The following is a 22,194-nucleotide window of genomic DNA, read 5'->3' as shown; positions in this document are numbered from 1 at the left end:
GGCCAAAAATTGATTATATAAACATCAAGCATTTCCCCCAGTCTGTAAATTTAATAAAATGATAGACAAGCTACTGATAAACTTTCAGTTTTATTTCATTTTGTCGTACATACAATAATTTTCATCAATGCCAGCGGTCAGAGGCATTTCTGCAATCTTTTGATAATAACAAACAAAAAAATGTAATTAAACTAGGAAGCGTCGTGATGTTATGTACATGTATTGCTTATAGGGACAACTTAATGAATTCTGTCTCCGTAATCTATTGTTGGGGTTGTCTAGCTGAGTGGCATTTTTCATCAGTCTCGTACTGAGCTGTGTTAAATATGAAAGGTCACTTCTCACTATAAAGATTGAGATATCGCCTTTCTGCTGCTAAATATTTCATACTCTGTTAGGGCATTTTTCCTGTAATGTCGAAAGGCTGTTATATTATTAATAATTTTCTAGTCTCAGTTAGTGACAAATTTATATTGCAGTCTCCATTTTTTCAATGATAATATCTTTGACAGACGGAGATGGGGATTTTTTTTTACAACTGAGGCATTGTTTGGGTATAATGAAAGACTAATCTAATACTGTTAACACATTAACAACAAAAATGTAGTCAGTACAAAACGTTAAGATGTTTTGACGCAAACACTTTTACCCCCTGTAAGGGAGGGGGAGGTTATTTGTATGTATGTATGTATGTATGTATGTATGTATGTATGTATGCATGTATGTATGTGTGTGTGTGTGTATGTATGTATGCATGTATGTGTATGTGTATTATGTCTGTCTGTCTTGTCTGTCAGTCTGTGGACTCAATATCTCAAAAACTACTGCATCAGTTAAGTGAAACTTGTTATTTATTACATACAAAGAATTCAAAGAATACATGAATACAAGAATACATGTTATCAATGTGTCTGCACATCCTACTTATTAGTGCGAAGCATATATACCAAATCAAAAGAAAAATTATTTACACTGAATATTTCTGTAATTTTTAGCACAACTGAACTGATAAAGTTCAGTAGTGCTATAGGCATTGTGCGGTGTCTGTTCAAATCAAAATAATCTTACCACCAGTGTGTGATTTGGGTCAAAAAATGATTTTAGCAACGGTTAAATGATGTTCATATTGCAAAGATCAAAACTGGAAAGGTTTAATAGGCAAATTAATAGAGATTCCAAAAATGTATGCAAATATGCTTAGCAACAAGACCATGCCCATAACAACAGCCAACTACAGTTGTGCTACAGTATTTTTTCTCTTGGTAGATTGAGTCAAACTGAATGATACTTTTCTTATTTACAACATGACAAATATAATTAAACCCTGTCCAAGGCTTGAACCCAAACCACAGAGTTAAGAAGCCAGTGTTTTTTCCACTCAGCCACAGACAACCTAAATGCTATTTCATGAAGTGTTCTAGGTATGATATGGAGAATGTGTCATGTAACATCAAATGCATTGCTTGAATTCAATCCCTGCAAACTATCAATATTTTTTCATGAATAATGAAAATGAAACAGGAAATAGAATGATTATCTTCTGAATGTTAGACTAGTTGATAGTAATTGGTTTTAGAAAATATTAGTTACCGACACTGCACAATTCTGGTGAGTAATACGTACAGGTATCTAACATATTTGTCACATTAACTAATCGATCGTTAAACGCTAAGTGGAGTAAATAGTTGGAAGACATTCTCATCAGTTTCTGCTGTATTACGTCATACACCAAATGAGTTAGCAAACCTCGGGATGCAATGATCACCTGGACAGGTTCTTCTGATTAATGCATTTTGTATAGAAAAGAGAAACTGTTCAGCAAATATTGATTGAGAAATGATTAAAGCCTGCCAGCTGTTCGCTGTATCTAAGATAATTTGTCCCGATAGCCCAAATACATAGAAAACGCTTTCATTCATTGTAGAATTTTTTTATTTGTTTGGTGAACGTGGTTCAAATGAAGATAAGTTTGATTGTTTGGGTTCACAGTGTACTAAATGATAAACTCAGTGTATGGTTTAGACTTAGTGTGTAGGCTTGGCCAAAGTTATGGATTATTGTGTGCAGTCTTAGGAAGTTGTAGGTAATTACTCTGGCATTGTTGGTGATAAATGTACTCCAGTGCAGGTGAATTTTTGTAATACCCGCATTCTGCAGTTGACATCTTTAAATTTACTGGCATTTAAATAAGGTGAAATTTCAATTGAGAATTTTTTTATTTTCATTGATATAGACATTAATGTTATCGATGATTATTCGTATTCCAAAGATAAACATGGCATTTGTGAGAATGAATATAAGAATTAAAGTTTGATATGAATTATTTTACTTCTGCTTTTAAGTTTTAGATTTTAAATTTAAAATTCAGAAGCAACTGATCCTAAACATTCTTGCTCAAAGAGTTAACTTCCTAGCCTGGTGTGTTGTATCTTCAAAGTTACAACCTCTAGTTTTGAATGGAAATTGTTGTGACCAAAAAGCCATTTTGTCAATGGTGGACTTAATTCTCCATACCTTAAATATAATCTTACCACCTAGGTTCATCTTAAAGAGTGTGTCATCAATATGGTCATTTACGAGGTCAAATTTGTGTGTTTTCAAACTGATGCATTTTCAGTTGTTTACACGACTCCATTATGTCATTTTGTCATTGATGGACAATTCTCATTAGAATTTCACTACCTATATGTACATTGTAGGTTCATCTTCAAAGTACCAATCATACAATTTCTAGGTCGACAGCATGATTTGTGCTCTACCACAGACATATATTTCCTGAAGTGTATCCCTTAAAACACAAAATTATTTGTTGCGGGCCAAAAATGGTGTAAAAATGATTCTGTTTTCTTGTTATACTCACTACTCAGTAAGGCATAGGGGAACTTTTAGCTGTGACATGTAGTTTGTTTCAAGAAAGCATTATGCATCAATGATATCACCTTGGTTCAGAGGGTATCCTGTCCATACAGCAAACAAAGTAATGCGGCACTAGTGCGGAGTTTTGCAGTGCTGTGCAGATACAGCTACCATGTCACATACATGCAGTGTGTGCACCTGTGCCACAGAATATATAAAAACATATCCTAAGGTATAATTTTTTTGGTTCTTTTCAGTTTTGTGTACATAAAGACAAAAGGAAAATGCTGCAAGAGTTGACAAGAGACATACATCAACATGCGAACAAAGCAGAAGTTTTGACTGAACTAACAGAGTGCATAGCATCAGCCATCAATGCTGATGGCAGCCATCTTTATTTACTTGAAGATAATGCAACAGTAAGTTGTGACTTAAATATTCAACCATTAAATTGTGAGTACAAAGTATGGATAGATTTATTTCATTTTAGAAAAATTTGTTCTGACTATTTATTCAGACTGCATACTTTGCATTGCCTCTTTGAAAGTGTGGGTGTGTGTGTGCATGTCCGTGTGTGACAGTCGATTTTCTGGTTCCAAGATGCATTGTGTTAGATGAGGTTTGTTGTTACATTTTAGGCTATTTTGACATTTGTACATTTGGAGTAACATTTTCTATGCAAAATGATAGAAAAACATTTCTTTAAATCTTGAATTGTGAGTGATTTTATAGAACAAAAAGATCAAATTTTACCGGCAAATCAACGACACAGAAAGATTTTTTCTGGTAAACCCAGCTTACCGTCAGCTGACAAGTTACATACCCGAGTAGCACATGCAAACCCTGTGTATACAGAATACATGGTGTACGTTGTATGGAGAGACCCATGATACATGCTTGAAACTATCAACCGGTCTGTCTGCATGTTTGTGTGTGAACACAACTACACGTATTTGATCTTTGACATGTTTTTTTTCTCTTCATAGGACATTTACCTTTACAAACCAAGTAATTTAGTGTAAGTATACGAATCTACTACTTATGATTTAGAAATTTGAATAAGTGCCTATACCCTAATAGTGTCAAACAGCTCTCATGAATATTCAGTGTGCAACTTGAATATATTATTTCTGCTTACTCCCATGATGCACTAGCCCATAGATACCTTACAAAAGCACAAATTCAACTTGGTATTTTTCAGAAATCACAAGTAATTGTAGGTGATGTGAAATCATGAAATGACTTCATTTTCTGAAGTGGTGTTCCCCTTGAACAAGAAAAATCTCAATTTGAAATAGAAATGCTTATTTGAATTTATTGGTAGCAATACTTGAAAAGTTATCTTTTAAAAAATTATTATTGTTTTCAAAAATCTCACATCAGTTGTAAATATGCTTTCTTTTTGCAGAGATAACACAATCAGGTGGAAGGTAGACAAAGGTTTTACGATAGCAGGGTTTGTAGCACACTCCTTGCAGACAGTATGTACATCATCAAACATAACAGCGGATGGCCATAATAAGGTAGGCATTATTCACACATATTACCTTGCTATGAGGGCACTACAAGATGTATATTACCCTGAGGGCTGCCATGTGAATTGAATAGCATTAATTTATTACCCCCTAAAAAATTGTAACATCACAAAAGTAGAAATATCAAAAGTAAAACTATGCATGAAATTGGATAACAGGGGTTAGCTTATAGCATCTGACCCCCAGCCATCAAATCGGATAACAGGAGTTTGGTGAAGCTGAAAGCCAGGGGAATTAACTGCTACATAACAGCACAAGGAATAATATAACATCTACTAGTGCCCGAATGAAACCAGGCAATAAGTGTTTTATAACACATTACATTCACAGCCACATATTCTTTCAATAGTCAAAGAAAATCACCAGTAGGACTCCCACACTACATGAATAGTGCCCTAAGAAAAATAGAAAATGAATAGTGTTCACTCTATGCAAATTGAGGTCACTATGGGTCAATAGTCCATACCACATGATATGATCTAAGCCAATGACTGAAGGCTATATGAACATGATGTGTTATGTGACTGATTTAATTGGAAATGAAATTTCTTGCCTGGAAATTCTTTTGTTAATTTACATTTTGTCATTTTCTATGACAGGATCCCAAATACCCAAATGGTATGGCTGTAAAAGTTCACAATATCCAATCAATATTAGCGTTACCTATTATACAGTCCAATGGGGAATGTATAGGTAAGTTCAAAAATTTTATCAAATACACTAAAATCTGGCTGATCTTGTTAGTGACGGATGCCATGCAAACTGCTTAAAATTTCACATTAGTGTGGCAGTGAGGGTCCTAAGACCACGCAAATCTTTTCACTATCACAACACACTGTAACTGTTAACTTTTAGAATGTCATATTAGTGTACACACTATCATGGCAATGAGCATCCTGGGGCCACACAAATCTTTTCATTATCAAAATACACTGTAACTGGTATAATAATTCACTAGAACCACACACAAAGTGTTTTCGTGGCCACAGCGAGGCTCAAACCAGCAACTTTTAGATTCCAAGCCTACCACCCTACACCATTCAACCGTCATGACCTCAAGTAATACATTCACATAGATTTACATATATGTTTGCATATATTTGCATACATTGATATATTTTTGACTTACCTAATGTAGTATCATTTTCACTAGGTGTGATGGAACTGTATAAAACAAATGGTAATGGTATATTTGGAGAAGAGGATGAAGAGGTGAGTCTGTTAAAATTACTTTTTTTTTTGCTCATCTTTAAAAGAGGCACAAGCCGAATTTTGTAAATTTTTACTCAAGTGAAAAGACTTATTATAAACTGTTGTAGTATAACGTTAATGTCGATGAATGCCGTCTATGACATTATTGTCTTCTGACATTGTTAGAACAGTTGATTTCAGAGTAGGGATTTCCTGAACATTTTTTGACATGTATAATAAATTATGTCATCAGATTGTTTATAAGTTATATCCTAATACCAGGTTTGAATTCAGTCAATTGTAAGTGATGGTTAAGTATACATCAGTAAGTAGAATACTGAGAGTACCTTTTAATATGCAGAAAGAAATTACACCCTAACAACTTATAAACTCAGCCGATGTGCCTTTAATTGTTTTAAAACGGCCATGGGTTTGTGTGCCTTTAATTGTTTTAAAACGGCCATGGGTTTATGTGCCTTTAATTGTTTTAAAATGACCATATGGATGACAAATGGGTATTTATAGAGGATATTTAACAGCAGCATAAGACATTTTGAACTTTTGAAATTGTAAGTGAAAGCAAAACTTAAATTTTCATCCACAGCTGTGGACTTGTTCGCCAAGCTGATGTTCTGGGTTGGTCACATGACTCATTACTGGAGTCATGTGACAAGAGAATGAAATCCCGGATGTGCAAAAGTTGGAAACGACACCATCCCAGTTGAGATCATGTTTAGTGTCTCCAAAGTTTAAATGGCTTAGGCTGATACTGTAATTAAATCTGCACAGATGAGTTTGTATCATCATTCATAGTAAATTTCATTCTTTTTTTTCAGATTGCAAACAGTTATCTTGTCTGGGGTGGCATAGCTTTATATTATGCTGAGGTAAGTCAACACCAAACCAACAAACAAGCAAACATCATCACTACTCAGAAATGTCCATATGTATGTATCATGTGATTCGTTTCCATGGTGATGCAGTATCATTTTCATGGGATTCACGCCAGCTGAGCTACTCTAATATGTCATTTGGGAGAATATTTTATGATTTTCTATTTTCATATTTTCGCATCAAAAGTACTCATATCTAGTTACATTGTCTGTTTGTTTGTCAGCTTTTATGTTTGTTCGTTTGTTATATGTTTATGTTTCTTAAGTTTTGTTTGTAAACTGCAAAAAGAAGGCTTTTATTTCTTATGGGTATCTAGAAATGAGGATATTATTTTTTACTGTATATAACAAGATTACAAAAAATGTCAAGTTTACTTTGCAGCATTGCTTTTACCATTATACATATCTCATTAAGGCATGTCATATTACAAGCAATAAAAATAGTTCAAAGTTATTTGCTGGGTGAAAATGGGTCAACTTGGTACCATCGCATCATCAAGCAAACAGAAGGCAAGGAAACAATCAGTCTTGACTCTAGAGGGCGCATGTCAACTGGAAATCGACTGTAGCTCTCTCTCTGTTTTTCGTACATTTAGCTTATGTCATGTGAAATGGCTGTGAGTTTATTGAGTTGACACACAGCAAACTTTGGATCTTTCAGAAGTGTAGTACAGAAGTGATCACTCAACCAAATTTTCAGACTTTCAAATATCTTTATATTTTATGTGAATGAAGTCACAAATACTTGTACTTAGTCAACTCTAACATTTCTGGAAGTTTTTCTACTGGCTTTCAAGTGATGAACAATTTCTTAAAATGATTATAGCCAGCTGTTTGAATGACATCGTAAAGAGACACCCGAGACCCATTAGTCCATACATGTACTACTGCTTCACAGTTACATGATGTCACAGCTATCATACTAAGGTCAAAGGTCATGGTGTGGATACCATTCTAAAAAATATGATGTCATCTGACAATCAACACTGTCAGTACTTTTGAGAAGGATTTGATACAAACTTACATTGCATTTACCCAGCTTTGCTTGTTCCATTGAAATGCAAAAGAATGTCAACGAAAAAAATATAGACTATTTTTGCTGATTTAATTTCCCCTTTGCAGTGCCAATTTCTGAATAAAATAACACAAACTTGACCCTGATTTTTTTGTTTCTATCCCTGTATTTACGTTGATATACCTATACTCATGTTCCCCCCTCCCCCCTAAAACAACTCACTAGCTAATCTACTTAAAAAATTGACCCCCTTTTTGCAGGCCAATGTCGACGATAAGGTACATATAACAAAAGAGGCAAGTCGAACATTATCCCTCAGAATATTGGCCAGGAAAAAATTATAAACTGTGATGTGAAGAGTTTTGTATTGCATGATTGAATCTCAGTCTTGAGGCATTTGATTTAATTGGATTGAATGTTCCAGATGATTTGAGTTTCAAGCTCACCTTTGTTTCGTGAAACTAAAATGTTGGTCATTATGTTGAGTTCAAAGGTCAATATTCTGAGGTCGTAGGTCAGTAGTGTTAATCAGTTATAGTTAGCCATAGTTTTACAGATTATTTTAGAAATAACACAATTTGCTTTTCATATATTACCTGACATTTCATTACTTAGCAACACATGCTTCACTGTAGTCTTCTTTTTGGCACTGGAAAGGTCAAGGGTCAAATGTCAAGGGTCAATACCGAAACCAACTGAACCAAAACCAGCAAATTTAAATGTACTGTCGCGTGATTTTACTTTTTCCTTCCCTGTGACTAATTGATGTTTTCCGATGTCCTTTTTTTTCCTGCACCCCCTACTGCCTTCCCTGCATGCAACAACTATATGTGTGTGTAGAAATGTAACAGCAAATTGATGGAGAGAGAGGTTCGTCATTTGCACCTGTACTATTTCTTCATTGTTTAAATAGAAGTAGGGGAAAAGGGAAAATAGTTTAAAATGAAAGTGGTTAAAAAACAAGAGGAAATTCTGAGAATTGCGACAGTATTGAAATTTTTTTTTTACTTTTATTTAGGTTAATATCTTGTTCCCACAAAAACATACTGACTGAAAGAATTTGTCATTGTTCAAGTGACTTTACTCATTCCACTGTAGATAGCCATCATCATAAACCACAGCCTCTTTTTGCAGCACCGTCCAAGATGCACCACCAAGAGGCAGTATTATCGTTATTTCACAGCTGAAGAAATAACAGCTCTGGTTTGTGAGAATGTAGTTAGCTGACAATGACAACTCTCTTTCAGTTTGCAGAAAACAGTTGGAATCTCTCAAAATTTACAATGATATCGCCCTCAGTGGTGAATTTTCAGAAACTTTTGTTTTTTGTCAGCCATTCTCAGAATATCAATATTTCTGCAATAATTGCTTTCATGTGCTTGCTGTGTTTCTTTTAAATGTTTTCTCTGCAAAACATATTCCTTTCCTGTAGTTTATATGGTTTCCCTTCCTTCAGTCAACAACACTAATTTGTAACATGACAAATTTAATTTTTGTGAGCCAGTCATTTTACAAGATGCATGCTAGTATTTACATTAATGGCTATTTTTGCACCTAGTAACATTTTTACAACTTAAAAAGCAAACATTTTGATAAGATTTTCAAATGAAATATGTTTTCCACAACCCTTTTATAAATCATAATTTTTAGTTTGCTAGTTTTTAAAATTGTGTTGTAGAAAATGCTCAAAAGTGAAAATTAAAAGCTATGCTAATGTGAAAAATATATCTATCAATACAATGTATTTTAAAGGGACATGGGCCAACTTGAGGTGCCATTTTTATTGAAAGTTTGAATAATACATCTTATATAACAACTTAGTTATGTTTATTTATGCATTGAGGAGATAAACAATATCAATATGGCATCAACAAGTTAACACTCATACATTTTTTCACCAATCCTAATGTTGGTTGCAGTTTTTGGGCATGCCCTAAAATTATGTCATCGAATTATTCATCTGGATGTCTTTAATGCCACAGGTGTCACAGTTACTGGTTATATAATTAAACATGTTTCAGTAAGAATAACATTTGTAATTCCTAATATGAGACAAAAATTTGAAAAAGTATAAACATCGTCAGATCTGGCCCATGTACCTTTAATCTTCATAGATTAACATCCCCATTCAGATTCACCCCAGTCTCCTATATAAACATAGTGTCCAAGTATAAATTCCGTTACATAAGTTTTGTAGTCAGTGATTTCGTTTTTTTCCGATTTAGAAACCCAGTTACAGCTGTGTGTGTTGTAGTATCTTAAAGGGAAAATCACTTGCTTATTTGGCTTTGCATTGATTTACAATAAAAAAAACACCCTAGGTGCAACACATATTTATATTATTTCAAAGTACTGTACATGTATATTAAGCATCAGTTTCACTATGTGAACTGGCTGACAAATGACTTTGAATAAACTTTTTTGGACCATAAGATAATTAGAACAATAAGGATAAGATGTACCGACAACATCACTCATGATTTCAGTGCATAGATTGTTTTAATAAAATTGTACAGTCTTGTATGGTTTGTTTTGTCATTAGTTGCGGTACAAATAAATCAAGCTGAGAATTAATGGATACAAAAACTATTTTAAAAAGCATGGTTGACACATACTGTATATCAGGTTGTTGTTGTTGTTGTTGTTGTTGTCATTGTTGTTGTGTGTGTTGTGTGTACATGTGCATTTGTGTGTGTTAAGGTTATATGTGTTCACATTTTTGTGAGTAATTGTGTGTGACATTGTATGTATGTATGTATGTCTGTCTGTCTGTCTATGTATGTATGTATGTATGTATGTATGTATGTATGTATGTATGTATGTATGTAGTATACCAGTATATTTGTCTGTCTGTCTGTCTGCATGTTATGTCATTGCCAAGTGATCCACAGTCATAAATTTAGCATAAGTGTGGATGTTACAGACTCTGTAATGTAGATACTGTAATGTTGAGTTTGCTTTGACTGTTATCATGTCAGAATTGTCATCCAAACTGGACAAAAATATTGAATGTGTATGTTCCATGGATACAATATAGCTACTACAAATAAAAACATGAATCCTGAATGAAAATGTCGTCTGACTCAACAAAAATCTTACTAACACTGGTACATTTTATCATGTGGGTAAACAAACATTTTACCAACAGTGTTACATTTTATCATCTTGCTTGACAAATATCATTTGGTACAAATTTTTGAGATAAACAATAAAACATAGCTCTGTTAGCTGGACAATAAAATGTAGCACTGTTTATAGTAGTTAGATATTTGTTGAGCCAAACACATTGCTGTTTTCGGGATTTTAATTGTAGCTATTAGCATCCTCACAATTCTGTACAAGGCCTATTACAGGACGATATTGTGTATAATTAATATAAAACATCACAATATCATTATTTTAATTGTTATTGTTTTAAACTCTGATGCCATGTCGTTTGTCAGCTTAGAACATAGTAAAAAACTGTTTTTCTACTGTATTACTACCATCATAAGTAATTATATTTGTTGCACCTTGGTTGTTTTACATTGTAACTTACAGAGGGGGCAATCATCTTCACCTGCTTTGCGAATCGTCCCACTGTCCACAAGCTTGTCGATGCTGTGCATAATTCTGTAGAACTAACTCAGTTGGTGCCACTTGCCTTGTCTTGTATTGTCTTGTATTGTTTTGTCTTGTCTTGTCCCATCTTCATTATGCTTTGTATCATGTTCTCCATTCCGTCTTCACTACATTTTTAATATTTATTTAGTTTTGTTTATTTTCAACTCATCTACTATCTTTAAATGAAGGTGGGTTTCGTGTGGTTCTTTTTTTCCCCCATTTGCAGTGACTAACAAATGAAGTGCCATCAGCGTGCCTGTAACACTACATTTTCTTTTAGATTTTGGTACTTTATTTATTTATTTTACTTATTTATTTATGACCTCAAATTTCTTTTAGCACATCTTGATGTTTCAAGGAAAGGTGTTCTCTTAAATTCACAGGGTTATTGTAGTCAAAAAGAAACTTGAATCTTAACTTCTTTTCTTTGAAAAATGCCAAATTTAACTTTTCCAGTGCTGATAATTAGTTTTTAGTGCTTGATAACCAAATGCATGTTTTTTGGCTAAAAATGCATGTTTTTAGGATAAAAAATGCATATAAGTTCTTAGCCTTCTATTTTCTTCTACTTGTACATGTAAAAATACCTGGACAAAAGCATGATATTTTTCCCCGAAATATGTAGTTTTTTTGTAGTCTTTAATATAAAGACATAACTTTGCAGCTTCAACAGTATGTATGACATCTAGTTTTGGATAGATGAATACAGGCCCCCATTAGATATAGCAATTTCTAAGTGAAAAACATACTGTACCATTTAAACTAGTGTATGAAATATCATTCCATCTGACACATTAGTAGTGCAACCATCGCTAGCAGCAATATATGCATGATAAACACTAAACACTGCAGACAGTATATTATTACATGATAATAATGCATGCTATGCCTACAATACATTTGCCCAGCTTAATTATGTATTCTTAATAATAAATAGAATAAATTAAATGTAATTTTTGAATGAAAGTAAATTGTAGTGAAATAACTTTGGTAAAGGTTGTAGTACTATTAAACCATCAGTGAATGTTAGTTTCTGAATATTTTTCTTCCGTTTGATTAATAGATGTATCAGAATATACAACGACAGAGAAAGTTAAATGAATTCTTATTGGCTGTCACAAAGTAAGTAAAGCGAATTCTCATTGGATGTCACAAAGTAAGTAAAATGAATTCTCATGGGCTGTCACAAAGTAAAGTGAATTCTCATTGATGTCACAAAGTAAGTAAAATGAATTCTTATTGGCTGTCACGAAGTAAGTAAAGTGAATCCTTATTGGCTGTCACAAAGTAAGTAAAATGAATTCTTATTGGCTGTCACAAAGGAAGTAAAATGAATTCTTACTGGCTGTCACAAAGTAAGTAAAGTGAATTTTTCTTGGCTGTCACAAAGTAAGTAAAACAAATTCTCATTGGATGTCACAAAGTAGGTAAGTGAATTCTCATTGAATGTCAGAAAGTAAGTTAAATGAATTCTTATTGGCTGTCACAAAGTAAGTAAAGTGAATTCTTATTGGCTGGCACAAAGTAAGAAAAATTATTTTTTATTGGCTGTCATAAAGTTAAGTAAAGTGAATTCTTATTGGCTCTCACAAAAGAAATTAAAATAGTTGTTATTGGTTGTCACAAAGTAAGTAAAGAAATAGGCATAGGACAGTAAAATATAGTTACTTTGGAATGATAAATTAGAAAAATTATGTGATATCTCTATTCATCTAATATGGACCTTGATGTCATAATAAATTAATCATTCGGTGTTAATGTCTGTTGAGAAGTGAACACTGAATAATTGCGTCATTGTATCATCAAAGACCATAGCAGATGAGTCAAAACATCGCATTTCTTTCTAATTTACCATTCCAAAATAGCTATAATTTACTGTCCTGTTGATTCTAGGAACCATGAACACATTTTCCAGAAATAGCCAAGTTAATAGTGTCAACACTATAACAAAATTGTAACAACGATTTCTAAAGACATATATTTTCTTATTTGTTTAAAGTATGTACCATTTGCATAACTGTAAAAAGTCCCAAATTTGCTGTACAGTTTGTTTGTTCAAGAAAGCCCTACCCTCTTATCAAAATATTCCTAGTAAGTATTTTGAAGTCATTTCCATAGATCAGTGAATGGGTTTTTAAGCACAGCAATACTCACATTTAGACATGCTCCTTGTTCATTGGCTCTGTTTGATACAACCACGCTGAAACCAATAAGAAACTGCAAATGCCATATTTTAATATAGCAAGACTTAGGGAATACAATTTGTTTAAATGAAATAAATGTACCACCATACAGATATCAAGTGCAGACATCAAAACATTGGCGCCTGCATGTCTTGAACTAGTTACCAGTATGTTAATGGTTCCTTTTCATTTAGATAAAATGTAACAAGTGCATTATGTTTAATAATTCATTATATGTATATTAATATTAATAATTTTTTTCCTCTTCTTAGGTCAATATTTCAGGATATAGTCAGTATGGATACTGTCATTATGAAGATCATGGTATGTAATCTTTATAGGTCCATCCCCCCCCCCCCCTTGACCCTCAGTTTACAGTCCCACCCCTCCCAGCTTATTGCCAACTGGACATTTTGTAGTGTCTAAGTCATTCATTTACCAATGTATGGTAGCTATGGTAGGAGTATGTTCAGCCCATAATTTAAAGATCAAACAAAAAAATTCATTCTGTGCGGGGGGATGGATGGGTTTGTGAGGGGATGGTTTACAAAAAGGCTCTGTGTGCAGGAAGAAGGGGGGGGGGGGCAAATCATTTAATCTATAATAAATTAAAATATACATTTTTGTTTCAAGGTAATGCAATATATACAAATGAATATTATGTTTATGATTAAGATTCTGATTATGAGTAAGATTATGATTATAATTATGATTACAGAACTATGCACAGAGACTGGTAAATGCTGAGAGGGCATCACTGTTTCTGTGTGACACCAAAACCAAAGAGTTATATGCAAGAATATTTGATGTTGGTAATGGAGAAGGTCCACAGCCGGCAAAGAAATCACAGAAAGAAATCAGGTTGGGCAGTTATGTTTCATCACCCCCACTAGAATAACTATGAATCTGATAGGACAGCTGTGTATTTCTGAGGGAGAGAGGAGGGAGGATGTCAAGGAGATGTGACGACATGCTAAGAGTTATAATTATTTTTAGTGGGAAATTCCTTTTTACGTTTTACCTTGGAATTTGCAACTTTTTATTTATGTTTACTTTTGTTTTGTTTTGTTTTTGTATTTATTTTCTGTTCAAACTAATCTTTCCTTTTTTTTCGGATGTATCTTTTTACTTCAGTTCTGGGTCTGCGTTACAGAATGTATTAAGGTATATTTAAACTGTAGATTGAAATTCTTGATGTGTGCTGCGTAACATATAATGCAACTCATAAACAAAAAGTCTGAAAAAGATGGTGATACTTTGCTCAAGAAAACTTGAAACCAGTTTCTTTTCAAAGTCATTGCATAAAACTAAATCATTGCACAAAAATGTTGCAGTCCCTCAGAAACTATTTGGAAAAAATTAATGAAATTTATGCAAATTTTGAATTCAAAATGGCTGCTTCAGACTGTGTTCCTAATGGTATATTTGGATAATGTAATTTATGCAAATTTTGAATTCAAAATGGCTGCCACACACTGTGTTTCTAATGGTACATTTGGATAATGTACCCACATCCCAAAATTTGTATTTATGAAAAGAACCTGGCACAAGCTTTCATACAGGAAAGTTTTAATAATTTAAAATAGTTTGATGATTTGTTTAATTTGTAATATTATTTGATATTGGAACAATGCATGTGCATGATGTTGTCATAACTGTGTGTATTTCACTTTCCAGATTCACTTAATTTCAGATAATTTTGATAAAGAGAAATCCTACTTGTCTCAATGTACTTAACATAGTGTGTGCCTCAGAAATGAACTTTTTTCAATTTTTCCTGTAACTTCAACCTATTCTCTCTTAAAATTAAGAAGAAGAAAAATCTTGGATCACCATACAAATTCTTGAAATAGAGGTAAAAATGCTACCATTTAAATGCATAATGAGTTACAATTTAGGCCTTATAAGGAATTTCAATTTTAAATTTATAATTAGTCACAATTTTGGCCAAAGGAAATCCAATTTTGAATGTATAATTAGTTACAATTTTGGCTTTATTAGGAAAAGAAACTTTGAATACTTAATTAGTTACAGTTTCGGCCATACAAGGTAATCCCATACTGGATGTACTTATGATTAATTACAATTTAAAGCATGTAAAGAAAGAGACATTTTAAATGTGATGAGGTACCAAAATATGAGACCATATAAGGAAATATGTCTTTGAATACATAATCAGGTGCCATTTTGAATATTTAATGAAGTACCATTTCAATTACACAAGAAAATATGATTAGGTAATGCAAAAAAAAAAAGAGGAAAATAGTATTTAGCATCAAAATTATCAAAAATTAAATGTGAAGATGGTAAGTGATTGATGTTTTGTTACGTCATAAAATGAAATTAAAGTGTGTGCATTGTGCGATATCCTAACTAAAATCTATTAGCAATTTGTAAGGGAAACTGTGAGTCAAGGATGTGTTTATTATACAAAATGTAAACATAAACTGTCAACAAGCTTTGTATAGAATAACATAAAGGGATTTATTGTTGGAGGGCTTTCATTTCTAATACATAACATGGTTGTTGTGATTATTAGTATACATACAATATGCCATATTGCGGTTACCAAAGTTCCGATCATTTTGCATGTAAAGGTCATTACAGGATACTTCAGATTTGGCAAAGGGAAAGCTAGAATTGGTCCTGGTTGCTGCATGAATCAATGAGCAAAATGTGTGAAAAAGATGTTTTCTTGTTCTTAAAAGAGTACAGTAGTGGTTAGGCATATTTTGATTACTTACTGTCACTCATAAAACGTTACAGTGAGAACAATATAGAAAGTGAGGTGGCTGTCACTTCCAGTCTCAAAACAGCTCGCAAACATTGCTCCTTAGCCGACCTAGTGGTGAAAGCATGACATCTTTTGTCTTGCTGATAACCATGCAGAAACATGAAGTATTGTAACTTGATGAACTGTTTTAGAAATGAACCTTGAATCACAGAAAATATCAGTAAAAATGTAGTTGATACTGTACATAGCCCTTTATAATTAAGAAAAAAGTTCCAAAACATAGACTATTGCCAAGAAAATGTTAGAAAGTTAGCCAAACAAGAACAGTAGAGACAAAATGTCTGATTTGGTGTATTCATTGAACTTCCATTGTTTTAGATTCAATTTTATTTGTCATTTTCATGATATAGCAAACTATTGAACATGTATCTTATTAAAAAGTGTTCAAAAAACTGAATTTAAAAAATGGTGTAATATAATTTTTGTACAAGTTAAGGATATGTCAAAGTACAAATGTACGCCTCCTGGGTATACAAGAATGTATGACTATATATATTATATATTATATATAGTGTCTTTCTAAGGTTTTGATTAGTTTATAAGTACAACTTCTAAGCTTTGATTGGTTTATACAATTTCTGGTAAGCTTTTGATTGGTTGCTATATATAGATTCTGTAAGGCTTCATGTGAGTAGTATTTCTGGCAACAAAGAGTAAAATGTTGTAAGTTCGGTGCTGCATATATAACTATACAAATAAACCAAGTCGGTCAGTCATGTTACGTAATTTGCTGTAAATTTTCATCTCATTAAACAATATTTGCTTGTATGGACCACATAGTAAGGGAAACTTGTAAAGAGGTTGTGAAAATATGATAAGTTGAATCTTGATTTATAATGTGTGAAAAAGGAACTGAATAATACCAGAATCGTGATATTTAATTGAGCAAAATATGTCTGTCTGAAAGATTTCAAAATAAAAAATAAATATCAATTGCCCGTACAAGTACATTGTATAAACATCTGTAAGTTTGCATATATAATGAGAACTCACAGTCTTGAATACACAATGGGGTACAGTTCTGCATATATAATGAGAAGATAATCTTGTTTTGCATATATAATGAGAAGATAGCCATCAATACATGATGAGATGCAATTCTGCATATATAATGAGAACATAATCTTGTTTTGCATACATATAATGAGAAGATAGCCATCAATACATGATGAGATGCAATTCTGCATATATAATGAGAACATAATCTTGTTTTGCATACATATAATGAGAAGATAGCCATCAATACATGATGAGATGCAATTCTGCATTTATAATGAGAAGATAATCTTCAATACATAATTAGATACAGTTTTGCATATATAATGAGCAGATGGCCATCAATACACGATGGGATACAATTCTACATATATAATGAGAAGATAATCTTGTTTTGCATATATATAATGAGAAGATAGCCATCAATACACAATGAGATGCAATTCTGCATTTATAATGAGAAGATAATCTTGTTTTGCATATATATAATGAGAAGATAGCCATCAATACACAATGAGATGCAATTCTGCATTTATAATGAGAAGATAATCTTGAATACATAATTAGATAGTTTTGCATATATAATGAGATGTCCATCGATACATGATGAGATACAATTCTGCATATATAATGAGAAGATAATCTTGAAGACGTAATTATATACAGTTTTGCATATGTAATGAGAAGCGAGCCATCACTGAATACACAATGCAATATAATAATGAGAAAATTGTCTTGTACTGAGATACAATTTGCAATAGAATGAGTCTTGAAAACATATTAAGCTACAGTTCTGCATATATAATGGGATGTGGTCGAAAATACGCTATAAGATGCAATTTTGCATGATTATACATGTATAGTTTATAGAAATTTTTGCATATATAATGGGATAGAGGGTTGCAAATGTAATGAGATAAGAGTTTCATTTGTAACGAGATACGTTTTGCATAATAATGAGATAGAGGGTTGCAATAATGAGATACAATGTACGTTTTGTATATGTAATGATGTAATGAGATAAGTTTTGCATATATAATGATATAGCGGGTTGCAAATATAATGAGATAGAGGTGGGCAAATAAATGTAAAATTAGATAACTTTTGCATTTGTACTGAGGAATAGAGTTTTGTATATGGCATGAGATACCATAATTTCATTTATAATAGTACTGTTTTCACTTAACAACTTATTTTGTGTGCCATTACTTGACACTGACACAATATCTTGCTATTTGGGGGAAGCATTCAGTTTTGAAAACAAAATAATTTTCAAATATATTCTCATTTTTGTAGGTTTCCAATGGAAAAGGGTATAGCAGGTCATGTTGCATCAAGTGGAGAAACTTTGAATATCCCTGATGCATACCTAGATGAAAGATTTAATAGGTAGGAGTGAATGTAAAATTCAATAGCCTCCATAGAAGGTTGGTTAGTCTATCTTTTCGACTTCGACCTTCGACTGCACATTTCAGCCTTTTTGTTTTCCAAGTTGAACAGATTGACCTACTATTCAAAATATACATGAGCCTAATACATATTTCATATTTCTCTTCAACAGAGATGTTGACATCCAGACGGGATACGTTACAAAAACCATTCTTTGCATGCCTATATATATCAGAGGAAAGTAAGTGTCCATGTATCTTTACTCAGTCCTCATAACACATGTTTTATAATAGCAAAGTGAATTCAGGTTTTATATGCAGTGTTGGCCAAAAAATGGGTGCAAATGTATCTATCTTTACTCTGTCCTCATAACACATGTTTTATAACAGCAAAGTGAATTCAGGTTTTAGATGCAGTGTTGGCCAAAAAATGGGTGCAAATGTATCTATCTTTACTCTGTCCTCATAACACATGTTTTATAACAGCAAAGTGAATTCAGGTTTTAGATGCAGTGTTGGCCAAAAAATGGGTGCAAATTCTTACTGGGTTGTACATATACCTATTCCTTCAGACATCAGTAGTGTGAAAATATAGTCTGTGTTAGATCACCCATCTACAGACTCAGGGGAAACGTTATTTTGCTTAGTAGAATCATAATCAGGGCATCATGGTTTCTAATTTCCAGAGAGGGTCAAGCCCTCATTATGTGATTCATATTTTAACTTTATATTTGAAAGGTTCTAACATTGTGTCCATCTTGCACTATTATGAATCAAATGTTATCATTGAAATATATCAGTATATGCAAACATAGGTCCCATGGAAGGGTTACAGGGGGGTATGAGGAAGTAAATGGGGTTATTACATGTCTATCATGATTCAGATGGAGTTTTAAGTATGGCCAGATTCGAAATCTCTACCCCTTTCTAAATGTCATGTGAACAGGGATCCAGATTGGTGATTTTTCGCAACAATTTCTACCACACATTGTTATATCGTCTGATCATTGATTACATTGAGACTATGCATGGTTTCATATCCAGTCGGTCACGTCCTTCTTTTCAACCATGATTACCTACTAAATCTCTGTGCACCATTTTGATTGTCATTGTAATTGCTTCATTGTAGTATAATTGGTGTTGTTCAAATGGTTAATAAGAGGAATGGTCTATTTACCAAATCTGATGAAGATTCCTTTGAGACATTTGCAGTTTATTGTGGTTTGGCCCTTCACCATGCAAAGGTTTGTAACACCATATAACAGTATGGATGTACATCCGTAGTCATACGAATTCTCATAAAAGCTTATATGTGGGTGACATCACATTAGTTATGACATCATTCTGTTGTCTTTGTTCAGTACAGTGTTGGTATTTTATGTCACACGTTATTATTTTTGTTGTATATTCTTTTGTTGTAATCCTAGCCAAAGTGATTTGGCTTACCTGAACTGACTGCCGTCAGACTAGACACACTTCGTCTATAGTAGGGTTGCGTAGGTACAGCTGGGAATAGGTTAATTCTCCGGGTGTTATACCAATGCTTTCAATCATGCGTCCTGCAGGATTTCCAGGTTGGCACACTTATATACCAGTCGGAGTTCCTCCTCTGTTGAGGACGTCCTAATGGATTGCTCCATTAACTATATAGGGGCACTGGAAACCGTTCATACAACACTTTGGTATATTATTTGTGTTCTTAAATACGCGAAGGTGTTCTGTACAGAGTAAAGTGATAATATTATAATAAACCCAAGTTGACTTGGACTACATAAGGAAGTTTATTTCAAGAAGCTACATGTACATGATACATATCAGGGTTATTTGATTAATTTCATTGTATTTTAACATGTTGAACATCCAAGCTTCACAGAAACAAAAACTTTCTAGTAGCTCAAATATCTAGGTTTACAGTATATACTGACATATTGGTGCTTCATGTACTCACTGTTGACCTGTTCTCTCTCATTAATACCATACATACTGTGTTTTTTTCAGCTCTATGATAAGATAAGGAGGTCAGAACAGAAGTACAGAGTAGCACTGGAGGTGTTATCCTACCACAGTCAATGTACGGATCGTGAGTATGAAGAACTGAGAAGGGTCGCATTGCCTGACACAGCGCCAGAGGTTGCAAGGTAAGGATGAACATCAAGTATGTTGAAATGTGTATGGATGTGTATGTATGCATGTGCACAATAGGTGTATGACCAGCTAATTAGTTAAACTTGTCGAGTTCATACCTTAGACTTCTTCAGTGTTAACTTCAGTTATTATATATCTTCTCCCCAGATATGATTTTTCACCTTGGCATTTGGAGGAAGAAGCCAAGCCACTTTATGTGTTGTGTATGTTTAGAGATTTGTTTGGATTAATGAAGTAAGTAAAATTTCTTTTATTTTGGTTAAGAAATTCAAAAGATGTATTTTCATTGTAGGTACTTTATACTAATAGAGTTGTCATAGAGGGATTTGTGGAGTTTCAGTGTACAGCAGTGTCAGCAGTGATTTTTTGTTCACTGTAGGGCTACAAATTTTTAAATGAGCAGCACCCTGTGTGTCCACATTGGGATTACAACTTTTTAATGAACAGTGCCCTATATATCAATGTTATGATAAACAATATTGATGAAGGCTTCTAAATGGACAGCGCCATCTGTGTTCATAGTTTTATTTTTAGATACTCTTCATAAAAAGTGGTCTACATCTAGGTGAAATTCAGAAAATTTCAATGAAATTGCATTTCAAGAAAGACTGAATTTACTTATTCTTGAACAGTAAGTCTATCTTCATTGACAAATTTTCAATTTAATCTCTTTTTCAGTTTTGACTATGATGACCTATGCAGGTTTACGCTCAGTGTTCGGAAGAACTATCGCAAAGTTCCGTATCACAATTGGACACATGCATTTTCTGTCGCCCATGCAATCTACACAGTCATCAAAACGTCACCTGGAATGTTCACACACTCAGAAGTAAGTATAGATCTGCACACATGGCATTCATATCAGTTATGTTCGCTCAAGAACTCAAGTTTCCTTTTTGATATTTTAATCAATCAATCAATCAATCAATCAATCAATTAATTGACTATAGAACCTGCTTGTATTGTTTGGCTATGTAAAGAGGTCAACACTGTCACATCATTTCATCATTTCATGATGACAATTTAATTCAAATGTAATAAATATAGAACAAGCCTCAATGAAACAACATAGCAATGTTGTCTCATGCAATACATCTTGGAACTGTGGAAAATCAACTATGAGCAGAATGGTGATTTAGAAGACAATCACATGCTTTCAATAAGAACCTCTTTGTATCAAAAATATTGCTAGTGACAAGAATAATGCTGCCTTGTATCAGCTTAGATGTGGTCCAGGAGATAAACGCAAACAGTCAATTGTATCAAAAACATTCCTATATTGATTTCAATAATGCCATCTTGTATTGCCGAACGGTTGTCCAAGAGATACACAATTGTTTTGATGTGACCTGGAAATGTTATTTCTAGGCCGATTACTTGACCTGCAAACCTTTCACGCTGTTGAATCAGCATGTATTAATTTTGAATGGCCTCATGTGTAAATTGAACTCACATGGGTATTTACTGTTGGTGCATGCTTGTATATAATAACCTATTTGCGTAAATCTAAATGAAGTCATGTTTACTGGAAATAGCTTTGAAACAATGTATGTAGCTTGTCAATAAACAGAGTGCAATTACACTAAATGACACAT

The 22,194-nt window shown here is 33.2% G+C and overlaps 1 protein-coding gene across 5 annotated transcripts in view; it reads left to right on the top strand.

Moving 5' to 3' along the window:
- The window catches only part of LOC144445496 (putative 3',5'-cyclic phosphodiesterase pde-5), a 129,727-nt gene that overhangs the window by 95,746 nt on the left and 11,787 nt on the right, over positions 1 to 22,194 (top strand). For 3 of the 5 annotated variants that reach the window (XM_078135060.1, XM_078135061.1, XM_078135065.1), the window contains 16 exons: positions 3,114 to 3,275; positions 3,843 to 3,874; positions 4,265 to 4,379; positions 4,991 to 5,084; positions 5,545 to 5,603; positions 6,419 to 6,469; positions 8,331 to 8,360; positions 12,157 to 12,215; positions 13,549 to 13,600; positions 13,995 to 14,137; positions 18,363 to 18,455; positions 18,628 to 18,696; positions 19,584 to 19,698; positions 20,453 to 20,592; positions 20,747 to 20,833; positions 21,278 to 21,428. In XM_078135060.1, coding sequence (XP_077991186.1) covers positions 3,114 to 3,275; positions 3,843 to 3,874; positions 4,265 to 4,379; positions 4,991 to 5,084; positions 5,545 to 5,603; positions 6,419 to 6,469; positions 8,331 to 8,360; positions 12,157 to 12,215; positions 13,549 to 13,600; positions 13,995 to 14,137; positions 18,363 to 18,455; positions 18,628 to 18,696; positions 19,584 to 19,698; positions 20,453 to 20,592; positions 20,747 to 20,833; positions 21,278 to 21,428 — 1,452 coding nt within the window. Of the gene's footprint in view, positions 1 to 3,113; positions 3,276 to 3,842; positions 3,875 to 4,264; positions 4,380 to 4,990; positions 5,085 to 5,544; positions 5,604 to 6,418; positions 6,470 to 7,750; positions 7,769 to 8,330; positions 8,361 to 12,156; positions 12,216 to 13,548; positions 13,601 to 13,994; positions 14,138 to 18,362; positions 18,456 to 18,627; positions 18,697 to 19,583; positions 19,699 to 20,452; positions 20,593 to 20,746; positions 20,834 to 21,277; positions 21,429 to 22,194 lie in introns of all 5 variants that reach the window. The other 2 variants (XM_078135063.1, XM_078135064.1) reach the window with 2 other exon arrangements.

The sequence above is a fragment of the Glandiceps talaboti genome, chromosome 14 (genome assembly GCF_964340395.1).
Source record: "Glandiceps talaboti chromosome 14, keGlaTala1.1, whole genome shotgun sequence".
Lineage (NCBI taxonomy): Eukaryota > Metazoa > Hemichordata > Enteropneusta > Spengelidae > Glandiceps > Glandiceps talaboti.
Note: the sequence above shows the minus strand (reverse complement) of the source record. Positions and strands in the feature narration are given on the sequence as shown.